This window comes from Dermochelys coriacea, chromosome 4 (genome assembly GCF_009764565.3).
Source record: "Dermochelys coriacea isolate rDerCor1 chromosome 4, rDerCor1.pri.v4, whole genome shotgun sequence".
Taxonomy (NCBI): Eukaryota; Metazoa; Chordata; order Testudines; family Dermochelyidae; genus Dermochelys; species Dermochelys coriacea.
This window is the reverse complement of record NC_050071.1, coordinates 57,153,698-57,175,596: the sequence shown is the minus strand read 5'-3', so window position 1 is coordinate 57,175,596 and position 21,899 is coordinate 57,153,698. Positions and strand designations below refer to the sequence as shown.

The following is a 21,899-nucleotide window of genomic DNA, read 5'->3' as shown; positions in this document are numbered from 1 at the left end:
TATTTTTCAGTAATATTACCACCTAGTCAGTTATTCCCCATTTTCAGTTGTGCATTTGATTTTTTCCTTCCTAAGTGTGGTACTTTGTACTTGTCTTTACTGAATTTTACCTTCTTGATTTTAGACAAATTTGTCAAGGTCATTTTGAATTCTAATCCTGGCCTCCAAAGTGCTTGCAGCTCATCCCAGTTTGGAGTCATTAACAGATTTTATAATCATACTCTCCATTCTGTTGTCCCAGTCATTTAACGGAAATATTGAATAGTACCTGACCCTACCAGACCCCACTAAATGCACCCTCCCAGTTTGACAGTGAACCATTGATAACTACTCTTTGAGTACGATCTTTCAATCAGCTGTGCACCTACCTTACAGCAATTCCATGTAGATCACATTTCCCTACTTTGCTTATGGAAGTGTCATGTGGAACAGTGTCAAAAGTCTCATTAAAATAAAGATATATTAAGTCTACTGCCTCACCCCATCCACTAGGCCAGTAACCCTGACAAAGAAGGAAATTAGGTTGATTTGGCATGGTTTTGAGAGTTTTGATGAAGAATTGGGTTTTCAAAATAGTTTTTCTATGATTCCCTGACAAAGGATTGTCATCAAAGAAACCTTTGCTCTCTGGGAGCTTAGAAGTACTAATAGAGCAGAACTATAAGTGGAGGAAGCTAGGCACCTTCCCCTCCAGTGGCACATTCAAACTATGTCCCCAGTGACTCCATGTCAGTCTCTGCACTATTCCTGCATCCTCTTCCCAGCTCCTCAACCCATAAGGTTGAGAAGGGAAGACTAAGTTGTGCTGGACAAGCAAAGAGATGGGACACAAGGGAGTAGTGCAGGGGCAGTGAAAGGACTAATATGCAGCAATGTTTTCTGTGTCCAGATTAATCATTGCCAAGGAGCTAGAGGCAGTAGAGGGAGAGAACTGGACTATAGATAGGTGGGTACTGAATTTTTTTTTAAATAAGGAAATTAACGGCTCCCAAACCTCCCTTAATACAGAGGTAAGATTGGCCACTGGTGCCTCATGCCCTTCCAGCCATGATCAAACATCTGAAAATCAGGAAATGAAGAATTAAAGTGTATACCAGTGCTACATCACAACCTTAACTCTGCCCTCTTTGAGTGATTCCCTAACATGCCAGTAACTTACTAGCACTCTGCCCTTACAGATGCTACAAAATACTTCAGGAACCGAGCATATGAGCACTGTAGGACACATTAAAATATCTATGCAAGGTGTCAGCCTCAGGCTCAATTAAAAAAAAAAGTTTCAGCAAAACCTATTCGGTAGTTTCTGAGAACAAAGTTAGGATAAAATACATTGTTTTGGCTATGTTAAAAAAAATTCTTACTATCATTTGAAATTTGGCAAGGGGGCTGCCCTAAGTACAAGAGATCTGCCTTTTGCTGCTGCCATGAAAGTTCACATAAATATGTCAAAGTTATGAGACTGAAAAATTGTGATTTTCAGATGCTCAGTAGAGATTTGTTAATTTGGCAGTTGTATTCTTTGAAGATTCTTTCTGTACAGGGCATGTTCTTGAACAGGACTGCAGGTATCAAGGTCTGTTCCTGCAGTTGCTCATTTTGGTAGTCAGGGCCTGCTGTGGTGCCAGGTACCTCATTCAGTGCACAGGATGGGATGGTGCTCAGGGATTGCATTAGAGTCATCTGAGAATAAGCCCATTGTGGAATTACACCCTATATTCGTCATAATAATACTATTATAATATGAGTATGGCATAATTATGAAATATTGCATGCAATATAAGGCATGTGAGATCACTGGAAAGGTTATGATTTACTGAATATGATTATCATATTTATGTGCATGTACCATTTTTGTATCTGACATTAGGAATATTGTCTATGCATCTATTGCAAATATGCTTACACCTGGGAAAAGCCCACTAGGCAGAATTCAATCAATCTAGCTGTCTCGCTGGGAAGAGCCATTAGGGAAAACAATAGGTTTATGAAGATACTAATCACCCACTGAGAAGTCTTCCTTGTGATGCCACAAACAGCCTTTGCATTATGGCTGCAGGGTCACATGATCAAGTCACCCAATACTGGATGCCATGATAATATTAGTATTTTTCCACTAACCGGGGAAGGGAATCGCACTGGAAGACAAAGGATTCCCACCATATGTAAAACCTATTTAAGGCAGGGGAATGACATAATCAGGGGTCATTCTTCACGATATTCCTGCCCAAGATGACTGCTATCAACATCTAAGAAACAAAGACTGAATGAGGGGAGAAGGACTGAGCCCAGGCTGGAAGGTTGTCTGACCTGTGAATGAAATATCTGAAGGTTTAAGCTGCAGGCAAGTGCAGCTGGCTTTCAAGAATCTCTGCAATCTGCCTAAAACAACATTTAGGGTGAGAAATTACTACTTGTAACCAGTTACTTTAGTATCTTATGCTTAGATTGCATTTTTGTTTTATTTGCTGGGTAATCTGCTTTGATCTGTTTGCTATCCCTTATACTCACTTAAAATCTATCTTTTGTAGTTAATAAACTTTTTATTTTGTCTAAAATCCAGTATGTGGAATTCATAACTGAAGGGGGGGGGGGGCAAAAAGCTGTTGCATATCTCTCTCCACATTGAGGGAGGGGGCAAATTTCAAAAGCTTATTCTGTACAATTTTCTGTGCAGTGCAAGATGATACAATTTTGAGTCTACCCTTTAGAGGGAGACGTGCACTTGAGTATTGGGCAATTCCTTAGCTGAGTCTTCCCATGCAGAGCTGATCTCAGCATCTATGTGTAAAACTGCAGCTGTGTGTATGTGCAGCTGTGTGTGTCCAGTCTGAATCTTGAGGTAGGGCTTGGCTGGCTTGCCTCAGCAATACAGTGTGAAGAAAACCCATGCTGGTGGGTCAGGCGGGCTCAGTGGTACCCCAGTTCCAAGTGACACGTAATATGGGCCTGCACAAACTGAATATGTGCCAACAATGCAATGCAGTTGCAATGAAAACTAATATAATTATGGGGTGTATTAACAGAACTGTTGTATGTAAGATGTAGGAGATAATTGTTCCACTCTACTTGGCTTTGGTGAGGCCCCAGCTGGAGTACTGAGTCCAGTTTGGAGCACCACACTTTGCAATTTGTCCAAATTGTTTTTTAGAGAGTCCAGAGGAGAATAACAAAAATGATAAAAGGTTTAGAAAAGCTCACCTGTGAGGAAATAAGTCTTCAAATGAAAATTATCTGTATTTTAAGGGAAGCTGATTATGGAATCTTAAAAAGAATGGAAACTGTGGAATGTAAGAATGCATGTGGTATTCACCCACGAAAGCTTATGCTCCAATACGTCTGTTAGCCTATAAGGTGCCACAGGACTCTTTGCCACTTTTACAGATCCAGACTAACGCCGCTACCCTTCTGATATGTGAACAATCAAGATAACTCTGAGAAAACAAACAGGAATGGAGAAGGCAAAGGTTGAATTAACAAGAGGACAGAATTGTTTAACAAGGGAAGTAAATTTAGTTATCAAAAGAAAAAAAATAAATGGGCAGGAAAAGTGGAAGAAAAGAGAGAGGGTTGAGAGTGGCTTCAGAAAACATTAAACAGGGAAAAATCAGCTCACGTTACTCAAATTCGCCAGGATCAGATAAAAAATGAAAGAGACTTTAAAGCGCTAGCAAAATGTGTCAAGGATGGTAAGAAAGATGAACGGGTCTGTGATACTTGGAAAAGTCAGAACAGGGAACAGCACACATGAAAAATAAAGACTTCTGTTATATGTCACTTGCTGCAGTGCTTCATCAAGGTTAACTTGAGGTGATAAAGATCTTAATCTTGTCAGCAAATAGTAAAAGGCACTCGGAGTACTTCATATTAGAAAATATGTAATTCAAGTTTTGATTTTGAAATGAAAGATGTAAAAATGGGGAGGCTGTGGAAAAAAATCTCTCTTCCTGGTTAGAACTGAAGCAAGGAGCTGTAAATTTTGTACAGAAGTAATTATTAACTTTTTGTTCAGACAACTGAAGTGACTGACATGAAAATTATCCTTTGCAATCCTTATATTAGTTCTTTACAGAGGTTTGACTTTTTTGCCCCCCCCCCATCTTCTTTTGAAAAATGTACACTTAAGGCTTGAGTTTCCCTGTAGATCAGCTATTATGAAGGTTTCAGCATAGAATTTAATAATGCTTTGATGCGGTGTCCTGATTTCTAAGCAGTAAGGAACACTTGCACTCCAGGAGTGAAATCCTGGCCCCTTTGAAATAATTGGATTTTTTCCATTGACTTCAGGGGGCCCAAGATTTCACTCAGAAGTGGGTTTTTTCCTTGTTGAGAGAAAAGTGGATGCAAGTTCAGGGTATCTGTTCCTACTCCTGCATGTACATCCTGTCATTGCTTTGAGCACAAAAGGTAATTAACTGTAAAAACAACAGCAAAACTTACAACTCACAGAACTCCTGAACACAAAGCAGCCATGTTCACACCTTCAGCTAGTCAACAGTTTCTCTCACCAAACACTGTCTGACCTGCTGTGAGATATGCATGCAATTGTATCTGTCTTGGTCCCAGAATATTAGAGAGACAGGGTGGATGTAGTAATATGTTTTATTGGACCAACTTTTGTTGGTGAGTGAAACAAGCTTTTGAGCCACACATCTCTTCTTCTCTGTGTGGCTCGAAAGCTTGTCTCAGTCACAAACAAAAGTTGGTCCAATAAAAGATATTACCTCTCCCACCTAGTCTTCCAGCTGAGAGAGATGTCTGTTTTAACTCCGCCATCTCCCCAAATACATTAAAATCCTTTAAGAATATGTTCCTGGGCTTCTCTCAGTCACCAGCCACATACACATGTCAATCAAAATTACAATAGCATTTTAGTCAGTTGTCCAAATTTATCTCTGGCTTAAGTGGAGACAAATTCATTGCCTTATGTCAGCATTAAATTTGACCTGATATTTTTGCATCTGTGAATTAGACAGAAGGGTTATATGTTCTGCTAATTACTTCTGTGGACCCTCTGAGCCCCTGAGAGAATAGATGATTCAAAGCCATGGTAAGAGGAAACAATGTGGTAATTATTGTCAAAGTTCTTCAGTCTGATGCTTCTAAACACCAGATCATTAACCTACTTCAGCAGAGCATTGAGATAATCTCCTGTGATTTCTAAATGTACTCTTCTGATAAGAAATCTCTCCTATTTCATATAAGCTGTAACTTATAGCAATAAATAATACATTTGATAATATATTAACACTCCTTGAATTTTAGACTTGCAGCTAGCAACGGTTTAATTAAGCTTCATAAGGTGTCCAATGTGCTGTTACTTAGGTTGCTGAGAAGCTGAATAATGAATTACGTTTCAAGTATCTTTATAAATTTTAGGGCAAGATTGTGATGTACTGTTGGTTTGTACATGTGGAGACAGCATACTCTGTGAGGTTGCTACTTCATGCTTGCTTTCGCAGGTGTGTGGAGAGTGGATGGAGCTCTTGGATGGTCCTCTGAGCGGATCAACAAGCATGCAGACAAAGGAGATCAAGTGGATATAGTGTGTTTCGATTTTCATAAAGCCTTTGACAAGGTCCCTCATGAAAGGCTCTGAAGCAAAATAAGTAGGCATGGGATAAGAGGGAAGGTTCTCTCATGATTGGTAAAAGATAGGAAACAAAGGGTAGGAATAAATGGAATAAATATACTGAAAGGTAAAAAGTGGTGTCCCCCAGGGATCTGTATTGGGCCCAGTCCTATTTAACATATTCATAAATGATCTGGAAAAAGGGGTAAACAGTGAGGTAGCAAAATTTGCAGATGATACAAAACTACTCAAGATAGTTAAGTCCCCAAGAAGACTGCGAAGAGCTACAAAAGGATCTCAGAAAACTGATTGACTGGGCAACAAAATGGCAGATGAAATTTAATGTTGATAAATGCAAAGTAATGCACATTGGAAAACATAATCCTAACTATACATATACAATGATGGGGTCTAAATTAGTTGTTACCACTCAAGAAAGAGATCTTGGAGTCATTGTGAATAGTTCTCTGAAATCATCCACTCAATGTGCAGCGGCAGTCAACAAAAAGAACAGAATGTTGGGAATCATCAAGAAAAGAATAGATAATACGACAGAAAATATCATATTGCCTCTATATAAATCCATGGTATGCCCACACCTTGAATAGTGCATGAAGATGTGGTCGCCCCATCTTAAAAAAAATTATATTGGAATTGGAAAAGGTTCAGAAAAGGGCAACAAAAATGATTAGGAGTATAGAATGGCTTCCGTATGAGGAGTGATTAATTAGACTGGGACTTTTCAGCTTGGAAAAGAGGCAACTCGGGGGATATGATAGAGGTCTATAAAATCGTGAGTGGTATAGAGAAAGTAAAAAAGGAAGTGTTATTTACTCCTCCTCATAATACAAGAACAAGGGGCCACAAAGTGAAATTAATAGGTAGCATATTTAAAACAAACAGAAGAAAGAATTTTTTCATGCAACACGCTGTCAACCTCTGAAACTCCTTGCCAGAGGGTGTTGTGAAGGCCACTACTATAACAGGGTTCAAAAGGGAGCTAGATAGATTCATGGAAGATAGGTCCATCAATGGCTATTAGCTAGGATGGGCAGGAATGGTGTCCCTAGCCTCTGTTTGCCAGAAACTGGGATTGGGTGACAGAATGGATCACTTGATGATAACCTGTCTGTTCATTCCTTTTGGGGCACCTGCCATTGGCCACTGTCAGAGGACAGAATACTGGGCTTGATGGACCTTTGATCTGACCCAGTATGGCCATGTTCTTATGTTCTCTCAACATGCCACTAGGAAGTAATCTGCTATTGGTAAAGAGCAGGAGCAGATTGTGTTCTCCTTTTAAGCCAGGGGATTTAGGGTTTGAATCACATTTACTTTCCTGAGCTGCTTTGTGGGCAGCACCTCTATGCACTATCCCTTATTCGTAGCAAAATATAAAGTTTCAGTCTTGCTGTTAATTTGTAACACAGTTTTTAAGGAAATAGAAACAGAAATGTACATGAATACTATTAGCCTTTTTCATTATTCCTTTTTACTTGTAATGCTTAAAATAGATACGAAAATAGTCGAGATTAGTTAGATAAATGTGTTTTGATATAGGATTTTTTTTCAGATATTATTGGTTTCCTTGTTTTCCCTTTACCTCCTTCACTACAACCACCCAGGGTATGTCTACACTGCAATTAAAAACCCGCAGCTGGTCTGTGCCAGCTGACTCAGGCTCATGGGGCTCGGTCTTCAGGGCTGTTTAATTGCAGTATAAATATCCAGGTTCGGGCTGAAGCCTGAGCTCCAGGACCTTCCAAGATGGGATGGTCCTCATAATGTCTACACTGCACTTAAACAGCCCCTTAGCCCAAGTCAGCTGGCGTGGGCCAGCCACAGGTGTCTAATTGCAATGTATACCTACTCTTAGACACAGACAGTGATTCTCTTTCAGACTCAGGCCCATTCTGAATCCTGTCAATGCCTTTGCAGTCTCAATCAGTGGAGATTGTTTAAGAGTCATATAAAGCACTCCCTTCTTTAGTGGGATTGTGCTGCTCCAAGCTCTGACATTTGCATAGCATTGTGTGGGGCTGACACAGGAGTATGCTTTCTAGTAAGTCCATTTTTGTTATAGGTACTTATTTCACATATTTTGATGAAATATACTTTGGTCTGTTATCCAGAAAATAATATTCATGTATTCATATTCCTGCCACAATTCATTTTTCAGTGGTGCTTTTACTTGGAAATTTATCCCTTTTCCTTAGTTCATATTTGTTTAATCAAGTATTTATTTAAGAGAGTGTAACTATATGTAGATGAATGGGGCACAGTAAACATCCCTTTAACTGATATTTTTATTATGCGTTCACTACTACTATATGAAAAGAAATCTAATTTTACCAAACAGGCCTTCATCTTGAAAGTTGTATATATTCCATTGTTTTGACTGAGTTGTAATTTTTTTTACATTTTAAGAGTACTATGAAGAGGTGTACAGTAACCAACTTAATTTGGCCTATTGCTTCAACAACCCTGAGGACAAATGGTTAAGGAATTACTTTTATGAACAATGCTTAAGCACTGCTCAGCTGATCAAAATAGATGGTGGGAAAAAAGAGGCTGATGCGCATGCAAATATGGGCCTTGTCAATGAGGAACAAGGTAAGTAACAGTTTATATCATTGCATCAAAATGTATTTCCATTTTCACACAGTCACATTCTGTTGGTTTATATCTAATTACTCTGCACAATATTATACCGTAATCTATTATTTCATGCTAAGATATCTGTGGGTTTGTGAAGTTGTCATAATTTAAATTTTTAGATCAGCAAATCTACAGCTAGAACAGTTCATCATTAGAGACAGAATTTTGCACCCCATTAACATGCCAGTTGTAGTTTGAAGGTTCTCATTCAACTGAAAACAAGATATATGAACAGAGGAAGAATTTCTTTATAAATAAAGATGTTCCCTTGCTTTAAGGTTACGTCCTTTTGTCATGTGCTGTTTGTTCAACTTCTCACTAGCTAATGTTGTCTCAGATTGTGCGCCTGTGATATCAATGAGAAAATATATTAATATAAGCAATAAGAAATATATATAAGAAATATATTAATATAAGCAACCTCACGGTGCATGAGACTACATAGTGCTTTTTCTGTAATAATTACTTTTACTAACCAACCAAGCAATACACATACTGCAATCTGGTAAAGGAGAGAGACACTAGTACAGACTGTATAATATTTGTATTACTTACACCAAGGCCTTATAGAAAAACCTCTCAATTGTCATCCTGGCATCTTCCCCTCAACAAAGGCACACAGGGTGGGATACAACTTTCATAACATGTTACGTTGACACCCACTGGGGTTCATACATATTTATGAAAGTTTTAGCCCCTTTTCCTTTTTTGAATTGCCACATCCCACTACTTTCAGATTTCCCGTTTTTCACAGGGTAACTCATTAGTTCCCCTTGTATTCATTAACATTTATGTCACCTTGTCACCATGCTAACAGGTGGCTACCTTAGGGAAGTCTCTAACATTTCACCCCAGCTATCAACTGTCATTTTGTGGTATCTGCTGATCTCTCATAGACATTATTGTTTAAACTCAGCAATTATGTCCAAAACATCATCATATCACAAACATAGACACAAGCTCAGCAGGTTTATGATTAATGTACTTATGGTAACTTGTCCTGTGGCCTAATTTGGCAATACTAAATATCTTACAGGACTAATTACAACATAAATTAATACTTGTATTTCACCTCCATATCCTAAATATACCCAATATCTTTTATCCTTGGCTACAGATTACAATTGTGTCCAGCAAAGAAAATCTTCCAAACATATACCAAGTATAAGTCAATACTGTGTGTGCCAGAATCCACTGACAATCTGAAACAGAAGCTCTGAGATGTGTGAATTACGCCATTCATCTCAATGGGAGGTTAACTTTGAATAATTATTTTAATTTATATTCTGGTACAACACAAAGGTTCTCTTCAGCACAAATGAAGAGAAAGTCCTTGCCCTGAAGAGTTTTACGTTCTAAAAGACAGGAGACAGACAAAGCTAGAGAGAGTGGGATACAGTATACAAACAAAGATCTAATTATGCTAGTATCAGTGTCTGCTATCTGGGGATTATGGTGGACGAGAAGCTGGATATGAGTCAACAGTGTGCCCTTGTTGCCAAGAAGGCTAACGGCATATTGGGCTGCATTTGTAGGAGCTTTGCCAGCAGATCGAGAGAAGTGATTATTCCCCTCTATTCAACTTTGGTGAGGCCACATCTGGAGTATTGCATCCAGTTTTGGGCCCCCAACTACAAAAAGGATGTGGACAAAATGGAGAGAGTCCAGCAGAGGGCAACGAAAATGATAAGGGGGCTGTGGTACATGACTAATGAGGAGAGGCTGAGGGAACTGGGCTTATTTAGTCTGCAGAAGAGAAGAGTGGGGAGGGGGGTTGATATCAGCCTTCAACTATCTGAAGGGGGTTCCAAAGAGGATGGAGCTCAGCTGTTCTCAGTGGTGGCAGATGACCAAACAAGGAGCAATGGTCTCAAGTTGCAGTGGGGGAGGTCTAGGTTGGATATTAGGAAAAACTATTTCATTAGGAGGGTGGTAAAGCACTGGAATGGGTTACCTAGGGAAGTAGTGGAGTCTCCATCCTTAGATTTTTTTAAGGCCCTGCTTGACAAAGCCCTGGCTGTGATGATTTAGTTGGGGTTGGTCTTGCTTTTAGCAGGGGGTTGGACTAGATGTCCTCCTGAGATCTCTTCCTATGCTAATCTTCTGTGACCTAGCTGTTGTTAAGTATCTCACAGCTGATTATTATTACATCCAACTAATATGCTTGTATCATAAACTCACTCGTTTCCAGATGCTCAAAGACCCAACTATTCTCTACCCAGTTTCCCCTTGACAACTTCTAAAGTTCAGTTATGCACTTTCAAAAATCTGCATCAAATTAGGGTGGGACTTTTAAAAGCAGTCAGTATTGTCTTAATTCTGCCCCCACTGAAGGCAATGTTAAAACTCCATCGACATCAGTGGGAGCAGCATTAGACCAATTCTGTGCACTTTTGAAAACTCCACCCTAAAAATGTAGACAGACCATCAAATAAATTAGATTTTATATTAAATTTAATAACAGGGGAGCTGCTGTAGCTGTTTTATTCATTTTCATATTTAGTTCAATAAAAACCTCAATTGTTTTATTTATCTGAAGTAGCTGAAAAATCTCCAGTCTGCTGGACTGGAGCGTCATAGAATGCAGGCTCCTTGCCACATAATTTAGGTCAAACTTCCTGTGGAACTGAGCCTTGGTCACCTGAATTTAGGCTCAGGATTGGTCTATTGCATCTATCCTATCCTAACCTAGGTTAAAACTGGTTTAGTGGTTTGATCCAAGGCCTATTGAAGCCAGTGGAAAGATTCCCATTGACTGTGGGCTTTGCCTCAAGCCCTTGATGTTTAAGGATCTTATTACTAGGTGTGGTCATAGAACAATAATTTAAAATTGGATTCTTGCATCTTGGTGTTCTGTAACATATTAAAATCAAATTCTACCATCTTTTTCCCAGTGAATCCCATTTAATCCATCGTAAGAAATTATTCATTTGGTGTTTGAATTGTTTATGGCTAGTTTTTGTCAATAAAAAAATTGCATTTATATTATAAGAATTTTTGAGAGACGCTCAGAGGATTGTCTTGAGTATCTATGTGGAAGTTATATGCATATGTCTAAACAGGGTCTCCACAACTGCTATGCCTGCAGGCAGAAATAATTTATGTTCAAATAAAAAAATGTATTAGAAGAATGTTAATGTTGCAAAGTGAAGCACTCAAAAGTATTGAAATATCAAAGTTAAAGTTATGCATGCTAGTTGTCCCTCTGTACATGTACATTATAAAGCATGTTTTAATTCAGTGGTCACATACTATTTTTCCCTTGCAGGACTCTAGATTCATTTAGGGTGAACTTCACCCCCAAGTGTGAATGGCAGCACTGGGAAAATATAGCAAATTTGCCCTATTTTTTATTTGTAGTGCTGTAATGCTTAGAACCCCCAGTTAGAGATCAAGATTCCATTGTGCTAGGGATTGTACAAAAAGATGAGCACTGCCATGAAAAGTTTACAATCTAAGTGTAAGTTGAGAGACAGCTGATGGATAAAATGAACAGATTGGGTGAGCACAAAGTAATGATTTTGGTGCTAAAGTCTTGTGCTAGATTTCACTCGCAGAGCAGTGAATGCAGCAACTGTTAAATACTATTTACCTCAATCACTGCAAACCATCAAACCTGTGGATGTAATGATGTAGAGATCCCCAGTAGGTTGCTTAGCCAGTATCTGGAGTTTTCCAAATATATTGCTGCAAACCAGTGTGCACACTTGTCAGTTGAAAAGGAAACAAAAATTCCAGCCTCTTAGTACGATTGGAGAAAAGATCCAATTTTTCAGGGCTTGCCTTTATTTCCAAAAACAAAACTCAAAATCATAACAAATCAAGTCAAACAGCTGGGTAATAACCACTCATGTCCTGTCCAATTTCATCTCTCTGGGAGGAAGGAGGACACACCCATCCTCTGTGACAGTGTCCTTTTATATCAGCTTCTCCTTTCCTTTTTACCATTCTACCCAGATCAGGAGTGCACCAGATGGGAACCTGGTAGCCCCAGAGTCCTTTTAAACTTGATCACAATTCTGTCACAGAACATAGTCCCTCCCCTTCCATCTCCATTTCCAATTGGAATTTCCATGTATTGAACAGATGGGCAAGGATTTGAAGATGGCAAGATCAATGTGGCTTTTTTATAGAAAGTCTCGGTGCTAATGAAGCACGTGACCCTCAACTAGGTAAAATATTTTTAATGATTCCAGGTCAATGTGGAGCAATTCCAGGGGTTTTGAAGGCAATATGCCCTTTGTGACAGGGACCATCATTTTTGCAATTAGCACCCTGGAGTTCTGGTCCATGACTGGGGTTCCTAGGTGCCACCACTATACAAATAATAGATAACATTCAGAGAACTCCAGCTGCTGCTGGTGCTGCTGCAAAGTAGCTTAGGTCAAGATTCTGAAACCCTCATGATAAGTAGTAGTTTACTCTCCAAGTAGTCCTGTTGGGTATTAGAATCTGGCCCTTATTCTGTGTACATCTCTATGTGATGGCGTGTGTCAAGGCTGAATCCCCACTCTGTCACTCCGAGTGCAGAAGTGGGGGCCCGCGAGGATTTTAAAAATTAATACTTGCCACTCTAGGCTTCTATTAAACTCCAAGGTTACAGCTTTTCTCTGACCTTGGCTTGGTAAATGCTGCCACCACCCAAATGCAAAAAAATCCCCTTTGAACCCAGGAAGAAGCACTTGGGAATTCCTCCCTGTGGGGTGCCCTCAAGCCCTTTCACACCCCACACCCCTGGGAAAAGCTGAGAAGGTCACAGCTAATTTTCTTTGTTTTCTATCAGCTAATCAAACAACATGCACAAACCTCTTAGGACAACAAAAATCCAATCCTGTTCTTTAAAAAGGTAAATTTTATTAAAAACCAAAAGGGAAAAAATACATCTGGCACTTAGGCTTTTTGCTAGATCTTAAAAGAAACAATTACAAAATGTAAGCACCCGAAACAACTTTCTTGGGGGTTCAGCTTAAAGGTTATAAGCAAACAAAAGCATCTGGGGTTAGCACAGAGGAGATCCACAAGCCAAAATAAAGAAAATAAACCTGATCACGTCTAGTTAAACATTCTGACCTACTTACACATTTGGAGTTCAGATAAGTAGTTCTAGGTATGATCTGATGATTTATGATCACACCTGGCTTAAGCTGCTTACAGCATTGCTGCTCTGTCCCTCCAGCCCAGAGAGAACAGACAAAGGGAAAGTTTCTTTCCCCATTTTAAAAAGTTCTAGCCTTCCCTGGCTCTTTTGGTCAGGTGCCCACTTTTTCTTACATAAGAATGGCCATCCTGGGTCAGACCAAAGGTCCATCAAGCCCAGTAACCTGTCCTCTGACAGTGGCCAATGGCAGGTGCCCCAAAAGGAATGAACAGACAGGTTATCATCAAGTGATCCATTCCCTGTCACCCAATCCCAGCTTCTGACAAACAGAGGCTAGGGACACCATTCCTGCCCATCCTAGCTAATAGCCATTGATGGACCTATCTTCCATGAATCTATCTAGCTCCCTTTTGAACCCTGTTATAGTAGTGGCCTTCACAACACCCTCTGGCAAGGAGTTTCAGAGGTTGACAATGTGTTGCATGAAAAAATACTTCCTTGTGTTTCGTTTAAACCTGCTACCTGTTAATTTCATTTTGTGGCCCCTTGTTCTTGTATTATGAGGAGGAGTAAATAACACTTCCTTATTTACTTTCTCTATACCACTCATGATTTTATAGACCTCTATCATATCCCCCCTGAGTTGCCTCTTTTCCAAGCTGAAAAGTCCCAGTCTTATTAATCTCTCCTCATACGGAAGCCGTTCTATACCCCTAATCATTTTTGTTGCCCTTTTCTGAACCTTTTCCAATTCCAATATATCTTTTTTTGAGATGGGGCGACCACATCTGCACCCAGTATTCAAGGTGTGGGCATACCATGGATTTATAAAGAGGCAATATGATATTTTCTGTCGTATTATCTAATTCTGTTCTTTTTGTTGACTGCTGCACATTGAGTGGATGATTTCAGAGAGCTATTCACAATGACTCCAAGATCTCTTTCTTGAGTGGTAACAGCTAATTTAGACCCCATTGTTGTTTTCCAATATGCGTTACTTTGCATTTATCAACATTAATTTCATCTGCCATTTTGTTGCCCAGTCAATCAGTTTTCTGAGATCCTTTTGTAGCTCTTCGCAGTCTTCTTGGGGACTTAACTATCTTGAGTAGTTTTGTATCATCTGCAAATTTTGCTACCTCACTGTTTACCCCTTTTTCCAGATCATTTATGAATATGTTAAATAGGACTGGGCCCAGGACAGATCCCTGGGGGACGCCACTATTTACCTCTCTCCATTCTGAAAACTGACCATTTATTCCTACTCTTTGTTTCCTATCTTTTAACAAGTTACCAATCCATGAGAGAATCTTCCATCATATCCTAGGACTGCTTATTTTGCTTAAGAGCCTTTGGTGAGGGACCTTGTCAAAGGCTTTGTCTGCATGCTTATTTACCCCCTCAAAGGATTCTAGTAGATTGGTGAGGCATGATTTTCCTTTACAAAAACCATGTTTCCTAACAAATTATGTTCATCTATGTATCTGACAATTTTGTTCTTTACAATAGCTTCAACCAATTTGCCCGGTACTAAAGTGAGGCTTACTGACTGTAGTTGCCAGGGTCACCTCTGGAGCCCTTTTTAAAAATTGGCGTCACATTAGCTATCCTCCAGTCATTTGGTATGGAAGCTAATTTAAATGACAGGTTACAGATGACAGTTAGTAGTCCTGTAATTTCACATTTGAGTTCCTTCAGAGCTCTTGGGTGAATACCATCAGGTCCTGGAGACTTATTACTGTTTAGTTTACCAATTTGTTCCAAAACCTCCTCCAGTGACACTTCAATTTGGGACAGATCTGTCTCCCAAAAAGAATGGCTCAGGTTTGGGAATCTCCCTCACAGCCTCAACAGTGAAAACCAATGCAAAGAATTCATTTAGTTTCTCCACAATGGCCTTATCGTCTTTGAGTGCTCCTTTAGCACCTTGGTCATCCAGTGGCCCCCCTGGTTGTTAAGCAGGCTTTCCATTTTTGATATATTTTTAAAAATTTTGCTATTACTTTTGGAATCTTTGGCTAACTGTTCTTCAGATACTTTTTTGGTCTTTCTAATTATATTTTTACTCTTCATTTGCCAGAGTTTATGCTCATTTCTATTTTCCTCATTAGGATTTACCTTCCACTTTTTAAAGGATGCCTTTTTGCCTCTCACTTTTACTTTGTTGTTTAACCATGGTGGCTCTTTTTTGGTTCTCTTACTATGTTTTTTAAATTGGGGTATACATTTAAGTGGAACCTTTTATTATGGTGTCTTTAAAAAGTTTCCACGCAGCTTGCAGGGATTTAAAGCTTATGCTCAAATAAATTTGTTAGTCTCTAAGGTGCCATGAGTACTCCTTTTCTTTTTACTTTTGGTACTGTACCTTTTAATCTAACCTCCTCATTTTTGTGTAGTTCCCCTTTCTGAAATTAAATGCTACAGTGTTGGGCCACTATGCAGTTTTCTCCACCACAGGATTATTAAATTTAATTATATTGTGGTCACTATTACCAAGCAGTCCAGCTATATTCACCTCTTGGACCTGATCCTGTGCTCCACTTAGGACTAAATCAAGAATTGCCTCTCCTCTTGTGGGTTCCAGGACTAGCTGCTCCAAGAAGCAGCCATTTAAAGTATCAAGAAACTTTATCTCAGCATCCCTTTCTGAGGTGATATGTACCCAGTCAATATGGGGATAGTTGAAATCCCCGATTATTATTATTATTATTGAGTCTTTTATTTTAATAGCCTCTCTAATCTCCCTGACCATATCAGAGTCACTAACGCCATCCTGGTCAGGTGGTCTGTAATATAGCCCTACTGCTATATTCTTATTTTTAAGCATGGAATTACTATCGATAGTACAATTTAGTTCATTTAAGATTTTTACTTCATTTGATTCTATGCTTTCTTTCACATATAGTTCCACTCCCCCACCAACCTGTTCTGTCCTTACCAATATATTTTGTACCCTGGTATTACTGTGTTACATTGATTATCCTCATTCCACCAGGTTTCTGTGATGCCTATAACATCAATATCCTCATTTAATATTAGGCACTCTAGTTCACCCATCTTATTATTTAGACTTCTAGCATTGGTATATAAGCATTTTAAAAACTTGTCATTTTTTGGCTGTCCCCTATTGCATGACGTAATTGAACTTTTTTTCATTTGACCGTTTCTCTTCAAATCCTCCCTGTATTTTATCATTTTCCATCCTCTCCTCCTTATTAGGACATAGGGAATCTCCATTTATAGATCTTCCCCTAAGGGATGTCCAACCCACATGCTCCTCCGCATCTGCTGGCTTTCCTCCAGCCCTTAGTTTAAAAACTGTTCTATGACCTTTTTAATTTTAAGAGGCAGCAATCTGGTTCTGTTTTGATTTAGGTGGAGCCCATCCTTCCTGTATAGGCTCCCCATCTCCCAAAAGCTTCCCTGGTTCCTAATAAATCTAAACTCCTCCTCCCTACACCATAGTCTCATTCACGCATTGAGACCCTGCAGTTCTGCCTGTCTAACTGGCCCTGCGCGTGGAACTGGAAGCATTTCAGAGAATGCTACCATGGAGGTCATGGACTTCAATCTCTTACTTAACAGCCTAAATTTGGCCTCCAGGACTGCTCTCCTATCCTTCTTCATGTCGTTGGTACATCCATATACCACGACCACAGGCTCCTCCCCAGCACTACACGTAAGTCTATCTAAATGTCTCAAGAGATCGACAACCTTTGCACCAGGCGGGCAAGTCACCATCCAGTTCTCCCAATCATCACAAACCCAGCTATCTATGATTCTAATAATCAAATCGCCCATTACTAATACCTATCTCTTCCTAATAACTGGAGTTCCCTCCCCTGGAGAAGTATCCTCAGTGTGAGAGGATACCACAACATCATCGGGAGGAGGGTCCCAACTATGGGATCGTTTCCCTCTGCTCCAGTTGGATGTTCTCCTTCCCTGAGGCTTTCATCCTCTTCAACAGCACAAAGGCTGTGAGACGGGGGGTGGGACCATTCTACTATGTCCTGGAAAGTCTCATCTATGTACCTCTCTGTCTCCCTTAGCTCCTCCAGTTCAGCCACCCTGGCCTCCAAAGTCGTACACCGTCTCTGAGGGCCAGGAGCTCTGTGCACCGAATGCATACATATGCTACCACCCCATAGGGCAGGTAATCATACATACATAAACTGGGTAGCTCCCACTCTGTTGCTGGACTTCTGCCTGCATTCTCTTTTTCCTCCCAAAGCTTGTTCCCTTGTTGGTGCTTTGTTTTTATCAAGCCGTGTTTTGACCTTTAAGTGCAAACTTCCCCTGCTCACACTCCCCCTGTAAACTCCCTCGCCAAACTCCCCTGTTAGCCGCTCTTCTTCGCTAGTTCCTCTGATCACTTAGGAGCGGGCTTTTTAAAGCCCTGCTCTGCCTGAGTAGCCCTGCCCCCTGGTTAAGGATTGATTGGATGCTTCGTCAAGAAGCTCTCAGCCTCGCGTAGCAGGCCGCTAGGCTCAGCACACACACGGTCAGCACATGGTCCCCAAAACAAACAGACCACATAGTATATTTCAGTCATGCAAACTTACCCCAAGGGTCCCGCAATCGCTCCTCCTTCACCTGGAGAAGTCCCTCGCCAAATTCCCATGTTAGCCGCTCCTGTTCACTACCTCTTTTTCTTTACCTGGGGGGATTTTTAATCCTTTAAAGGTAAAGCAAGTAAAGAACAGCTACCAAGAGGGATTTTACAGTTAACTGGCTGGCTGGGTGTCCATCAAAGGAAGCTATCCCCACACTTTATTTATCACAGCATGTTTTAGTTTCACTTTTTTAGAATGCAAAAATGCCTTTTTTCAAAAATGTCTGTACAATGTAGTGATTTGGATTGATTTACAAGGGATGTCTTGCTATTAAGAAAAAATGGACACAGCAACACTGCTAATATCTCTTTGTTTTAAACTCTGAAGTTTAAAAGGATCAGAAAGAATATTCCATGGGAAATAGTTTCTGGACTTTCACTTTGAGAAGGTATGTGATTTTGTCTTCAGTCTTAAAACAATGAAGAGCTATTCAAAAATATTCACTTTTACACTGTTTCCTGTGGCATTAAAGTTTTTGATATACAAAATAAGCCATTAAAAAGAAACATTTCCCCACAGATATCAGTAGATCCAGTTGAAAAATGGAATTTTCATTCCACAGGAAATTCTGAGATTTTGAAATTTGGTTCCATTCTGAATTGGAATTTTGGATTTTTTTTTCAACATTAATTTTGATTTTATCATTTTAATTTTTTGTTATAATTTCAAATATAATGTACAAGTTGGCTTATATATTATGTAATATTATAAACCTTGAACATTGCAATGATAAAATCAAAATTAATAATTGATTTCAACCTTAATGAAATTAAATGTTTTATTTCGGTTTCCTGCCATAAATTTTGACAGAATTGATAGGTTTGTGTGAAACACTTCTATTTCATCAAATCCGTATTCTTGCATGAAAAACTGTTCCATCAGAAACATTCCAGCCAGTTCTAGTTATCAGGTATACCGCCTTTGCTAAATAAAGGAGGAAAACAGATAACCTCATGTACCACTCAAATGCTAACTTTTTAATGGCAACTGTTGCACTTGTAATACTTGAAATGATGGTGAATGTAGTATTTTGCAGGTTCTTATAATCTTGGGTGTTGTAACTGGAAAATAATATAAATTTTCTAATTTGTAAGCCTTTAAGAAATACACTAGTCTAGGTCACATGTAATGTTTAGTTCTTAAATATTATTGTAACTCACAATTTGATTATGAAGAAATATGACTATTTGAATTTTTCTTTATCATTATCTATTTATTGCATAATATACTAGTAGTTGTATTTTTATGGAGGATTTTCCATGTACCATATATTTTAGTCTTTTAATCTTTATTTAATAAAAGATTAATATCCACTGGGAACCAGATACTATTATCTTGGCTGGGAGGTTAGGAAAGCAAAACAGGGAAAAGAGTTTCCATATATTTCATAACTCAGTGATTTACAAGGTGCATTTCCCTAGATTACAACTGGGAAGGAAAATTTTTGAGATTAGTAATTAAAGCCCATTTGTCCAAGCTACCTTTTGAGCAAAAAAAGAGGAGAGCTATTAGTAGGTGAGATCTGAAGACCATTTCATGCCTTTCCAAACATTATAGGCTTCATGTAGTGGCCCTGTCAGATCCAACACTTATCTTGGGTAGTCAGTCGAGAAACATCACTAACTCCTGTCTTTAGGTTCATATGGGAACTGCTATTTAAAGATTTTTATCTACATCAGAGGATCTGAAAGGCAGAAAATTGACTTTTCCTTCCTGTAAAAGGATGAATTTTGCTCATCAGGTCTCATCATTGCGAATCCTACCAAACATTGATTTTATGTAATCATATAAAAAACCCACTGTTTCTAAATTATTCTACAACTTCATTATTTTATACAATACCTGTTTTATTGTTCTAGTTGCATGAGAAGTTAATGTGTTAGTTAGCTAAGGAAGCACTTGACTGAAGAGTGTGGCATAAGAAGCTTAAGAACTAGTACAGTAGGCGAAAAGGTCTTCAGATGCTGCTGCTTTTCCCTGTCAGTCAATGGCCAGAGGGAAGCACCTATAAATCCAGATTGACAGATCTGAAGACTAGACAGATTGAAAAGACTTATTAGATAATTGAGTCTATCCCCATCCAAATGCAGGATGTAGTTTCCATATAAAGGACAGCATATTATTACATAGAAATAATATATTGTTATTGATATTGAACTGACAGTTACCAGATTGAATTGATGTTACAGAGATTGTGTATTTTCAATTCAAATTAATACAATCTAATAAAATCTGAGAGTAACTCCTGAACATACAGCATGGAGGAGAAAATTGCAAATTGAATTGATGGAAAAATATAGTACATCTTATTAATGTTTATTCTTGTAACAGGAAAAAAAATACTGGCAGGCACTGTGAATGTTTTGAATTAAGTGCTCCAGCAGATACTCCCAAAGGACTATTGTAAAAAAAGATATTCAAAACTCTTATCATTCTGTTCTTTTCAGTGAATCTAACTTCCCTGTATGTTTATACTTCTTTAATGCAATAAAGTAAGCGTATCCTTTACAGTTCTAATCTTAAAAGATAAACTGATCTGATTTTCACATTACGGAGAGTCTCTTCATTTTAGTAGAATTTTTAGGGGCAGGAGACAAATTAATTCTATTCATATATTGTAGTGCAAACCTCTTCAAGTCAATCACAGTAATGCATTAGTGCAAACTCTAATAATCATAATTTACATGTTCCATAAAAATTTTATGGCCTAGGCATAAACAGTCTTAATTGTGACTCTTCAGGCATTTGGGGTTATAACTTTTAATTGAAGACAGAGTTCCTGAGATGAGTTCAAAAACTTCTTTAGTTATTTGATATTTTAAAAATTAAATTGAACTGCAGAAAGTAATTTATTAGAAACTTTTTTAGCTTGGGCAAAATGAATTAAATATTTTAAAAACTTGCTATAATTCAAATGAATTAAAATATATAATCCTTATTTTTTCTATAAGTTAATTGTTAACATTTTTGTAGCATCAAGTATTGCTCTCTGCTTTATGTATATGTTTGTAAGACTATGGAATTTAATGAAGAGATCTTTTTAAAATATTGATAGTCACAAGTAAATTAAACTATGTTTGATCTATGTTAAAGATTCAAAGTCCAAGGTCTTTGAGTAGAACTCGGAATAAAAATGTAATTAGGTTACATCCCTAAAGTCTGATATATCTTTAAACAAGACCACAAATGAAACTTTATTAAAACTTCATATGAATTATTTCATTGCTTTTTTAATTCATTTTCCCCCTCTTCTCTTTCATGTCTATTACTGACATTGATGCTTGTATTTTACCTGTCTTTTTCAGGGTATTTTAATTATTTACTGCTTAATGAGTGGTAATGAGATGAAGCTTCATTCAAAGCTGCACGCTCAGAAACAGATTTTTTTGCTTCAACACTTCACAAGGTCTCGGACTACTGCAACTGGGCCTGCATTTCTCACCACATTATATAAACTTTTTGGAGGCAGGGTTTACGCCTAGTAATTGACAGAGGAGACACTGCTTCTAGAGATGCTTTCTCAATGGGACTGATGGCCAGTCTGTCAGTAGAATAATTTTTTCCTCAGTATTCCATTGTTGCTAAGATTGCCTTAAAACTAAAAATCATTCATTTTCAACTTCTAAGGCATGATGGAGGGGCAGCCAGGTTAAATTTGAGTGGTGTACAGTGTTGCGACCCTCTATACTGAGTCAAATTGCCAACCAGCAGCACTTCTTGGTTGAAATACAGGATAAAAGGCATCCTGCACTGATTTAGTATGGGACAGGGTAGTTTTTATTTAAATAGAGGACATCCCTCATAATACAGGACTGGTGGCAATCCTAAACTGTTGGTGAGTTCCCATAAACACACACTTTTTTTTTGGTAACAGATGATTCCTTTACTAGGGGTGTCAGAAATAAAAAGGTGCAAATACTAGGGCTGTCAAGCGATTAAAAAAATTAATTGCGAGATT

The 21,899-nt window shown here is 38.6% G+C and overlaps 1 protein-coding gene across 1 annotated transcript in view; it reads left to right on the top strand.

Moving 5' to 3' along the window:
• The window catches only part of TTC29 (tetratricopeptide repeat domain 29), a 200,322-nt gene that overhangs the window by 48,459 nt on the left and 129,964 nt on the right, over positions 1-21,899 (top strand). Inside the window, exon 5 of the mRNA XM_038401085.1 lies at positions 7,997-8,182. Coding sequence (XP_038257013.1) covers positions 7,997-8,182 — 186 coding nt within the window. The remainder of the gene's footprint in view (positions 1-7,996; positions 8,183-21,899) is intronic.